Here is a 12500-nt window from a genome sequence, read left to right on the forward strand (position 1 = left end):
AACTATCACGAAAGAGTTGCACGTTTGAAGGCATCAATAATACCAGATAAGATGGTATGGTCATCTCAGGCTAATGGCCCATTTTAGAAGAACTACAAGGGTTTCTGAGTGGATCCCCCTTACATGAAGACTACCGGGGAAGACCAAAATATAGGTGGGTAGACAATATACAGGAGGGTTTGATGAGTATGAGGACATCAAGGATAGAAGTTGAAAAAAATGGATCCCTCATGGAAAGAGGGGTGCTCATTAATCAGGCCAAACTATAGACCTGTACATGACGATAGTAAGTAATAAACAGAGACGTTTTTACTACTAAGTACCGCGGGGATATGATAGTCTAGCTACAAGGAAAAGGAAAAGAAAAAAATATAGAACCTGTTTGTCTCATCCGAAAATAAAGTGGACAAGGTGATGACAAGCAAGGGGCCTTGGGTAAAATGGGGAATGTCTGTTGGGCAGGGAAGGGATAAGGCAAGAGGTAAGTGTAAGTGGAGAATGGCTGTGAATGGATGATAACTGGCACGGGCCGTAGTAGTTTCTCCTTGTTTTCTCTAATTATATTACTTGTGAGTAGATGAAGGTGGGTCGCCATGTAAGGAAGCGGTGAGGGTAAACCAACTTCGGCTGTCTGCCCCTGCTGTGGAAGAGCAGTATCTTGCTGTATTGCTTTTGACCAAGAAGATATGACCTTTAACCCACAAAGAGATAAGGTAATAAAGAAAACAAATGAATATTGAATGAGTGTAGGGTCAGAGGTGAGTGCATGCCTTGGTTGGCTGCCTCCTTTGTGGGAAGAGGACTCTTTCTGGTATTTATACATATGTAAACTAATGCCTAATTTTCTCAACCTAAATGTTCAACCTTGGAACCTGAAATCGTGAAATTGACGAACCGAGAAAAGAAGAACACACGCTATGTCCTGGGACTTTCAAGGCAAGTAGCAGTCACAGGAGACTATTGGATATTAATATGGGTTAGCGTCGTGTAAAGCCTTGTCTAAACCAACACATCATTCAGTACATGTTGAAAGAATGAAATAAAACGAGTAAGGATATTGTAGATACAGCTATCAAAAACCATGGGTTACAGGAGACAATTGAATATTAATATGGGTCAGCGTCGTGTTAAGCCTTGTCTAAACCAACACATCATTCAGCACATGTTGAAAGAATGAACTAAAACGAGTAAGGATATTGTAGATACAGCTGTTAAAAACCATGGGTTATCCAGGGAAATTAAGGAATCGTGGTGACGGTAAAAGAGATATTGAAGGAAGGTGGGTGATAGAAAGGAGGGATAGCAAAAGTTAACTTGTCAACAGAGCGGTTGAACTGCTAACTGGGCATCTGATATGAACGTTTTAGAAAATGTACATTTATCCTACTTAACTAACTGGGAGATTGAATGAGGGTAATGGCAGATGATAAACGGAACATTGGTGCTATTCAAATGGATATTTCACCTGAGCAGCTGAACTTCTGTATTAGCCAAAGGAACACCTGAAAGAGTTATCAGAATATCTGACCTGGTGATGAACACCTAAACCAAGAAAGTGAACTTGTGAGCTTGAAAGCTAACATTAAAGTAGACGTCATCAGTCTTGTTCAGCTGAACCTCCGGAGTATGACTCGCCTCGGGAACTGTCCATAGACTGAATAATTCAAAACGTGCTGCACTCGTCTCGGTCACCACGGTAGTATATGTAAACTGTTTTGATCTGGCTAACACCAAACGAGTTTACTCTGGTGAGGGATGGGCTCTAGACCCAAGGATCTGTCCTTTCACTGCTATTTACAATTTGTGTACGTGTTAACGTATACAAATCCTGACGGGCCAAATTCAGCCAATAGAATCCGTCTTGTTTATGAAAAGTGTTACCTGTCTGGAGTTAACCCTTACATTTTTATTCACGACTTTCATATGTGTTCTGGCCACCACCAGGCGACTGGGGAAACCATTTTCTTGCACAGCAAAAGGATACAAGTTTACCAGCTGCAGCCACAATTATCATTAATCCTTAAACACAATGAGGTCCTTTAGAGATTGTGACTGACGTCAAATTATTTGATTAACCTAACGGGAATCGGGGTAGTCTCTGGATAAAATGTGAGCACAGTTTTTACCCGATCTTATGACCTCCCCTCCCGACCAGAACAGCCTAGCGTTAACCAAAACAATATCCGTCGAGTCCGTAACCAGTTTGAAAATGGTCACGGATTCCGTCAGTTCTAAACCCATTTTTTTTTTACCAAATGACACTTGTTCATTTCATTCTAGATGCCACTAGACCACTCTAGGGAAAGGACAACCTATTTCGATGAACTCCATCCGTTTTGAGTGACACTTACCTTCTTTCCTGGCTAGCACCAGACTTTTCTGCTCATTTCTATTAATCTCCGCGGCACTCGTTCGATGGCGAAAGGGATACTGAATATAGTATGAATCATCTTGAACACTGAAATGCAAACGCAAAGGTTCTCCGTGTTTCTAGAATATCATTTCCAGCTGACAGGAGTAAATGATTAAAGAAGAAGAAGAAGAAGAAGAAAGCGAAGAAGAACGCGAAGAAGAAGAAGAAGAAGAACGCGAAGAAGAAGAAGAAGAGGAAGAAGAACGCGAAGAACGCGAAGAAGAAGAAGGACGCGAAGAAGAAGAAGAAGAATGCGAACAAAAAGAAGAAGAACGCGAAGAAGAAGAAGAAGAAGAAGGCGAAGAAGAAGAAGAAGAAGAAGGCGAAGAAGAAGAAGAAGAAGAAGAAGAAAAAGAAAAAGAAAAAGAAGAAGAAGGAGAAGAAAAAGAAGAAGAAGAAGGAGAAGAAGAAGAAGAAGAAGAAGAAGAAGAAGAAGAAGAAGAAGAAGAAGAAGAAGAAGAAAAACAACAACAAAAACAACAACAGCAACAACGAGTAGAAGACCGCGAAGAAGAAGAGGAAGAAGAAGAAGAAGAAGAAGAAGAAGAAAAAGAAGAAATTATTTTGAATAACCGCTCATACCGGGTGGACAACTCCAATAGTTTCATTCTGGGTAAACGCTGGATGACTTTATTCAACTGCGAGGAAATGCTTGAATTAACAGGTTAACCCCCATGTTCGTTTCCTATCTTGCAGTTGGCTGGCTTCCTTGGGATTGGTCAGTTGATTCGATGCAACGACTTAGACCGCCTCGTCTCCTTCCTCCTCCTCTTCTACCGTGAGCACCCGGTGGATATCCTTATCAACCACTGGGTCACTCTCATGGCCCCCGAAAAAGCCCCAAAAGATCGGCCCACCCGACGGGTCCCTGGTCTTTTCCAGCACATTGGGGTACATTCCACGCTGGCGAATAAAACCCAGCCACTTAAAGACAACTCCTTCAGGTAGGTATTCGATATAATCACCTCGGTATGACCATTTCCTTCAGATAGATTCTTGGTATGGTCAATTTTTCAAATTGGTTTTTTGGTATGCTTGTCTCCTTCAGGTAGATGCTCTTTAGGATAATATTCTTTAGATGAGTACTTAGTATGACCATCTCCATTAGGTACGTACTCTGTGTCATGAAATTTTATTTTGTGTGGTACACTGGTCTTCAGTTTTACCTCATAACAACATCGACCCTGTCTCATGGCTTAATGGCTATCGTGAAATGTAAATTGTCTTGCATGGGCAAACTGATAGAGCAAAGGTTACGGCCTTGGTAGTATCGACTGTATGTTCTTCCAGGCATGTTTTTCACCGACCATAATTTACCTTCATGTATATTTTAGTATCCTTTTCTGTTCTTTTTTTCCATCCTGGCTGATTCTTCCTGCACCTCTAAGATATCAATCTATACCTCTAACCGTCATATTTCTCTCTTTCTTTATCCCTCCCCGTCTATCTCTCTTTCCGCCCCGCCATATCTCTCTTACTCTCTCAATCCCTCTCCTTTCCATAGTTCTCTCTCTTTCTCTCTCTTTTCACCCTTCCGCCATCTCTCTCTCTCTCTCTCTCTCTCTCTCTCTCTCTTACTTGCCATATTTTTCTTCCTTTCTTTCCCACCGAACATCTCTCTCTCTCTCTCTCTCTCTCTCTCTTCCCCGTCTCCAACTTTCTCATTCATTAACTGTGTGTGTGGACATCTAAAATAATTACCTCAACGAGTGCCAAATGAGCTACCAAACATTAGAATTGATAAGTTGAAATTCCTCGAACGTGATCTACACTTGTGCCCGGCACAGGGCCCTGCATGTGTACTTTTGTAGACATTCCTTAGGCTTGGCGAGGGTACGAGTACTTTACAGATGTGAGGTGATAGCAGCATCTATAGTATACAGAAGTATTAGATATCTGTATCAGCAGTAATACAGTTAGTTCTGTTCACGTAGATGTTATGCGATATCTAGTTTTCGTAACGGTGGTTTTTATGTGACAAACACTTCGAACTTGCGAACACAATATCTTTTACTCTGCGCTAACAAGGATTTTCTGAATATCATATTCTAACATAAGATTTGTATTCATTTCATCGCTTAATTCACTTATTCAGCAATCTTTATGTTGAACACGGTGAACAATTCAATTGGATGCAGTTAATGTATTATACATGTAACAATACAGCTTAATTTTACATTATATCTACTGTAGGGGTAATAAGTAATGTGCATCTTCACACACTGAACAAGTAGGACTAATTCTGTACTACAAATGAATGACCTCAAAAGTGAGTCCATTCACCATGGGTGTCCATTGCTTCGTTTGGGGCACTGCCTCGATTAGGCCACATTTTAATATGCAAGAAGGACAATACTTGTCCGAGCCGGGTCTGGCGAGGTGATTCAACTGTAGCAGTTGTTCTGGCGACAATATAAGAGAGGTGAGGATAGCAGTGAGTAGTGGGTCTATCTCAAAGGAGGAAGGTGAGGGAAAATGGATAGTTTTAAGTATTAAGGACCATATGTAGAAAGAAATGGAGGAATGGATCCGGACGTGAACTGTAGAATGAGAGACACAAGCAAGTCACTTTGGGGAATGAAAAATGTCATGGAAAATAGGTATCTAGGGATGGATGCAAAGAAAAGGTTATATGAAGGGGCGATTGTGCCTACAACACTGTATGTGGAAGATTATTGAAATTTAAGTGAGTTAGAAAAGAGAAACTTAAATGTATTTGAGATGAAGTGTTTGAGATTTATGGTGGATGTTACGAGGATGGACAGAGTGTAAGGTGAGGAAATGAGGAAAGGCAGATCGTGGGTGGAAGGGGAGTTGACAGATGATACTTAAAAAAGGTGATAAACTTTCTATGCACAACTACAAAACAACCAGTTTGACGGCGGTTATAGGTAAAATAGAGGAGTCGTTAATACCAAATAATATTAGGGATCATATCAAGAGGCATAATCTAGTTCGTGATTCACAGCTTGGGTGCATCAAGGGTAGGTCGTATGTAACTAATCTTTTTACCCTTTTACACTAAGGTCTATAACGTGGCAAATAATGATAATAGTTACGATTTTATATACCTCGGCTGTAGCATAGCATTGGACAAGGTACCCCACCAGTGACTACTCAATGAAATTAAAGTCCATGGCATAGGAGGAAAAGTGTCTGAATGGATAAGAGCTTGGATCAGTGACAGAACAAAGCGAGTCACCATTAATGGTGTAAAATCCAAATGGAATAGTGTTACTAGTGGAGTTACTCAGGTTTCTGTTTTGGGTCCCTTATTGTTTCTTATACTGTATACATAAACGACTTGGAAAATGGACTTGATAATGCTGTAAGTAATATTCCGGGTGACACTAAAATAGGGTGCCATAAAGGTCGGAGGAAGATACTGGGATATTGCATGAGGATCTTTATAAACCTTTTGAATGATCGGAGAAATGACAAATGGACTTCAATATCTCAAATTGCACTGTGTTAAATGTTGGATTACACATTTCAGCTAACAGGTAAACATTGGAGACATTAGAATGTGAAGAAAATTATGAGTGTAAGTGATTCTTGACCTTAAATCCTAGAAACAGTGCATTAGTGCTAGGAATAGGGCGGCTAACAGGGCATTAGGATTTATTGCTAGGCCGGTTACAAAGAAAAGTGTAGTGGTGACCACTGATCTCTATCTGGTGATATTTACACCCATCACCTATGTGGTACTGTTTTGGTCTTCGTACTATAGAATGGATACACTAGAATCAGCACAAAGAATGAGTACAGAGTACCATACGAACACAGGCTTAGGCAGTTTACACTCAGTATCATTAAATATTTCCATAGGTAGAAGACAATATCTTTCATCTTTTTCCTTGTTTACATAAGAGGAACAAAGTTCTAGAGAACAATACACTATCATTGACCGTACACCACCACAAAAAGTAGGTTTCATCTGTCGTTTTTATTAGAAATTAGAGAAACTATTGAATACAGCAAAACAAATACGTTGGTGATCAGTCATTTTGAAACAGCACGAGTCTTGTTCGTTATTTTACAAACACTGACATTAATCCCTTCACAGCAGTGAATGGCTTTGTTGATTTTGTTATAGTTAGATGTTACCAGGCGATTTTATTCAGCTGAAGGGAATTACTTCCATAATGAAAGGGCTAGATCCATGTAATTTGATTACATGTATTATCATATTGTCATCCAGGAAGATAAATGTCACTCAGGTATAAGGAAGATAGTAGCCGTTCTTATCAAGTTAATGGGATAGGAAGCTGTGGCTAAACTCGTCCCTTGAAATATGAGGAAAAATGGCATTCACTGGCAACCGAGAGGAGGAAAATTCTCCTGATCTCCAACACTCGTCACGTCGTGAATACGTAACATCATAACTGTTACCTATGTACATTTCTTAGAATATGACTTTTTTTTTTTTGACAAACTTGAGATGATTTTCTTCAGCTCGGAGAAACTACCAAGTTTCAGTGCGTTATCTAACTAATGCATTTTGATTAGATCATTTAGACTTGTTAAGCAACAATAACAGTGGGCAATTAAGTTGTTTTTTCTGGCTAACAACGAATGATTTCATTCAGCTCGGGGGAATTCCTTCCTGGATACCAATGGCATATATGCAGCTAGAGCGATGAGAAGCAAAATGAATATATAGACAAGTAAATAAAAGATAAATGAATAAGTGAATAGATAAATAAATAAAAAGTAAATTAATAAACAAATAGACAAATAGATAAATATTTAAATAAATAAATATATAGATAGACAAATGAATAAGTGAATGAATTAATAAATGAATAAATGAATAAATTAGTAAATGAATAAGTGATAAAATAAATAAATTAATAAATAGACATATAAACAAATAGATGAATAAATAAATAGATAACTGAATTGATGAATAAATAAATAAAGGAATAGAGGAATAAAGGAATAAATAAGAAATAGATAAACAAATAAATAAACAGCTAAATAAATGGATGTATGAGTAGATAGATATTTAATGAATAGATAGACGAATAGATAAGGTAAAAAAGAAACAAACTAATGGTAAAAAAAAGTAAACGAATGAACAGAAAACAAATAAAAAGACAAGAAGCTCGCGGCCGACAGCCCCATGTCGGTCAAAATACTAACGTCCTTTGCTGTTCTCCACAGTTTGGTACAAAGGCACTTCTCGCACGTCAACCCCCCGGCCCAGGTGGTGACCACTATGCGGCAATACAAGGCCCACATGCCCGGACACGCCTACAGCTCAGCTCCCGGAATGTTCTGGGGGGTCCCCCGTCCGGGCGACACTTTCGACATCATCCTGACGGAGCCGCTTCATGTCTACCGGGTGGCTGTCTTCACAGGCGCGAAGCTTACCAAAAGAAAGGTAAGTGCATCCAGTCAGATGCTTTGTTTTTCTTTTACCACTCGGAGGTGAACGTGCTGTTGCTTGTGACCGGTTTTGAGGAGAGACTGAAGTGGTATGGTGGCTAAATTTGGAAGACTGCGTGAGAGGAGAAAATCACGAGCAAAAAGTAGTGATGATTATGTTGACAAATTGAATATAGATATAAAACTGGAAGAAGTACAGATTTTGAGTATTTGAGGTCGCACGTAGAATGGATGTGCAAATAAATTACAGAATAAAAGAAACAAGTGAATATCTGTGTGGAATGAAAAGCGCTATAAGAATAGGCATTTGGAGATGGATGCAAAGAAAAGATTATATGAAAGAGTGAGGGTACCCATGTCACTGGATAAAGCAGAGACGTGGAATAGAAAAGAAACGGAAATAGAATGAATGTGTTTTGGATGAAGTGTTAGAGAAATATGATGGTTGTTACTGGACAGGATAGAATATGAAATATGGATGCGAGGTAGAGAATGGGCATGGAAAGAGGTCTGTTGGTGGGGGTAAATCAAAGAGTGCTGATGTGGTTTGACCATACGGAAAGAGCGACCAAAGATAGCCTAGTAAGATGATTTGGAAAGGAGAAATGAATGGAACGAGCATGAGAAGAATACCGAGAATAAGGTGGATGGGTGGAGTTAAGGATGATTTGTGTGCACGTGGAATATATGTGGAGGAGGGAAGAAAAAGCGCAAAAGATTGGGACGAATGAAGCGAGACTGAATGGATGTATAGAGAACACGGTGCCAAGGATGTCAATTTGAATGGATGAGGAAAAGGGTGATATGTGATGATGTGGATGCAAACCGACTCCTGCTGTTAGGTCTTGTTGTGGAAGCGCTATGTCTTGCTGTATTGACCTTGAACCAAGCGGTGGATGGGGAGACAGGGATAGCTTTTCGTTTAGAAGTTGCTGAGATGGGAGAGAAATTAGGTTTTTAATTATGTATGAGGTGGATGTATGCTTTGGCTCGGTCACCCCTTGTAATGGAGAGAGGGCATTGTTGTCGTCGTGGTTGTTGTTCGTCTTTTTTACTTTTTCCCTTTTTCTTCTTTCCATTTTGTTCTTCTTGTTATTCTTTTCCTTCATCTATCTGCCTACTACCCACCCCCTCTCTCTTTCTCTCTCTCTCTCTCTCTCTCTCTCTCTCTCTCTCTCTCTCTCTCTCTCTCTTTATATATATATATATATATATATATATATATATATATATACATATATATATATATATATATATATATGTATGTATATATTGGAGTAACGCGGCAAATATTTTCTTTAAGGCATATTGAATTTGCTCAATTTGCTGTTGCATACAATTCAATATGCCTTAAAGAAAATATGTATATATGTATATATATATATATATATATATATATATATATATATATATATATATATATATATATATATATATATATATATGTATACATATATATATATTTGTATATATATATATATATATATATATATATATATATATATATATATATATACACACACACCAAGGGCTTCTAACCCAGTATAAGAGAGTTAGCCAAATCAAAGTCACGCACTCTCTCCCACACATTTCACTCCCATCCACCACCATTGTTTCCCTCTAATCTTAGTTCCTAGTGGATGAAGGGTCATCCCTGTCTCCTGTCTACTACTATGGTCAGATGCAATGCAGCAAAACGCAGCACATCCTCAGCAGGGCAGTTTCATTTACACGGCGACCCCCCATCTCCGTCCCCTTATGTGGACAATAGAGAAAACGGGGAAAAATCCTTTCGGGCTGCGTTAAAATATCATCCATACGCAACCATTCTCCATTCACCTTTATCCATTGACTTCTCCCTTCCTTGCTCGACACACATAGAAAAAGAGGAGATAGAAAAAAAAAAAAAAAAAAAAATGCGGCTGTCAAAATATCATCCATACACAATTATTCCTCATTCACTCTTATCTCCTGCCTTCTCACTTTCTTGCTTAGTAGACATTCCCCTCTTGCTCAAAACCCCTTTCACCCCATCCATCCACATCATCCTTGGTTGTCCCCTCAATTTCATTCCATCCATCTCTGCCTCCCATATAACTTAAACTAATATTTCTTCCCTCATTCTTTCCATGTGCCCACACCATAAGAACATAAGAATGAAGGAGACTGCAAGAGACCATAAGGCCTACACTAGGCAGCTCCATCCCAATACTCTTTCATCAGCTCTGTCTACCAATTTCTTTTCTACCCCGGCTCTCCTCCTTACCTCCTCATTTCTCACTCTATACAATCTTGTAACCCCTACCATACTTCTCAGGCATTTCATCTTAAACGCATTTAATTTTCTAATATCTGCCTCTCTTAAGTTCCAAGTCTCTGCGCCATACATTGTCGTAGACATAATCACCCCTTTATATAACCTTTTCTTTGCATCCATTCTCGGATACCTATTTCTTATGATAGTTTTCAACCCCCATGACATTTAGTTGCTTCTCTCAATCTATAGTTTACCTCTACCCCAACTCCTCCAATTCCTACCACACACGACCCTAAATACTTGAAACTATCCACTTCCTCCAGGCTCATTCCTTTAAGTCTTAATTCCAACTCGCTGCCATCCTCTCCCCTTGTGCATCTTGTCATCTTACTTTTACCCACATTTACCTTCAACTTTCTCCTATCGCATACCTTCCCAAACTGCGTTGCTAGCTGCCTTAATCCCTCCTTTGTCACTCCCATAAACAGCGTTGTCCGCAAACAGCAACTGGCTCACCTCTTATTTCTCCCCGCCATCTCTAATCATCTCCAATTCCCTGCCCATCACCCTCGCATTAACCTCCCGAACTACCCCATGGCAACATAGCACATCCCTGACGCAGTCCCACCTTCTCCTCAAACCACTCGCTCCCTCCATTTCCTTTTCTAACACAGGCTCTACTACTTTCGTAAAAACTCTTGACTGCCCTTAACATTTTTTTTTATCTAATTCTATATATCTGCAGTACCTCCTACAGTGCCTTTCTGTATACCCTTCCATAAACCTTTCTAACTACACTCATCTGAGCCCTCTAACGTAGCTACAGTCACATTTGTACCCTTTTCCTTTCTATAGCGGAACTATACAGGCGCTCCCTTAGTCCTCCGACACTCTTCTCTCCCTTAGTCACACATTAAACAACCTCACTAGCCAGTCCACTATTATTATACCTCCCTCTTTTAGACACTCAACATGACACCCGTCCAAATCAGATGCTTTACCAGTTCCCATCACTTTCAAAGCTCCTTTTCTTATATATCTTTAACTTTCCTCTCTCTCTCATTGCCACAATCAATCCCGCCCTATCCTCCTCCACATTCAACAGGTCTCTAAAATACTCTATACCAATCATCCCTTAGCCGCTCCCACTTCCATTAACACTTGTCCATCTGCACCTTTTACCTTGTCCTCTTTGCCTGACTCACCTCCCCTTCCTCACTTAACTTCCTTCAAAAACGTGTTTTATTATTATTTTTTGTCATACTCCTACCCCGTTTTACATCTGCTCTCCTCTTCCTTCTTTATTTGATGTTTGGCTTCTCTTAATTTTTCCTTTGATCTCTCACGTGCTTCCCGAGACCTACTTGGTAACCAGTCCTTAAATACTTGTTTGTTATCTACTACTACTTTCTTCGGTTCATCATCCCACCACTAACAACCATTCCTCCCATTCCTTCTTATACTCCTTGTTCTACATAACGCTTTGCACATTTTGTCACTTCCTCTTTGAAACACTCTTTTCTTATCTTCTACTACTTTCTTCGGTTCATCATCCTACCACTCACTACCATTCCTTCCATTTCCCTCTGTCCTCCTTGTTCTACATAACTCTTTGCACACTTTGCCACTTCCTCCTTGAAACACCTCTATTCTTCTTCCACTCCCATCTCTGCTCTATCCTTCACCAACTCCCGCACTTCTCTCAGCTTCTCCTCGTAATTCTGCTTCTTTTCTTCCTCAGTTAGAATATTTACTCTATTTACCTCCTCTGCCTTCCGCCCTTTTTCTCTCTCCACCTATCCTCTACTCTCAATTCTCTCATCTTAACTTTCACTAAAAGATTATCTGACATTCCCCCACTCTATCTCTTAAGAACATGAACATCCAGAACTCTTCCTGTCCTTACTTTCGATACCACTACATAGACCATTAATGCCCTATTAACTACGTTTCCATCCACTACCCTCTCCCATGTGTACTTATGCTTGACCTCCATCATAAACACTGTATTAGCTATCATCAACTTTCTAAACGTATCTCCGCCATCAGTTTTCTACTATAATTTTTACCTGGCACTCCAAGCTTCCCAACCACTATTGGTTTATCCCCTACTCTAGCATTGGCATCTCCCAATACTACTGCATTGACATTCCTCCCAAAACTCTCTTAGCACTCATTTAAATCTTCCAAAAAATCCCCCCCCATTTCCTTTACACTCTTCTCACTATATGCGCTTACAAAGACCCAAATCTCCCATCCCAGTTTCACCTTCATCCATATTAAACTTGAAGTTACTTTCTTCCACACTACTTCACGCTTACCTGTCTCCTCACTTACTAGTAGAGCCATCCCTTCCTTCCCTTGTACTCTCCTCACTCTCGACACCGTCCCCACTACACTCCCAAACTCAGAATCACCCTTCCCTTTCAACTTAGTCAC

General features: G+C 39.8%; 1 protein-coding gene across 1 annotated transcript in view; it reads left to right on the forward strand.

Moving 5' to 3' along the window:
• LOC143033047 (alpha-1,6-mannosyl-glycoprotein 4-beta-N-acetylglucosaminyltransferase-like) overlaps positions 1-12500 on the forward strand; it is a 105337-nt gene that overhangs the window by 90766 nt on the left and 2071 nt on the right. Inside the window, exons 7-8 of the mRNA XM_076198248.1 lie at positions 3110-3357; positions 7580-7799. Coding sequence (XP_076054363.1) covers positions 3110-3357; positions 7580-7799 — 468 coding nt within the window. The remainder of the gene's footprint in view (positions 1-3109; positions 3358-7579; positions 7800-12500) is intronic.

Source organism: Oratosquilla oratoria, chromosome 15 (genome assembly GCF_046742065.1).
Source record: "Oratosquilla oratoria isolate Oo_2021 chromosome 15, ASM4674206v1, whole genome shotgun sequence".
In the NCBI taxonomy this organism is placed as follows: Eukaryota; Metazoa; Arthropoda; class Malacostraca; order Stomatopoda; family Squillidae; genus Oratosquilla; species Oratosquilla oratoria.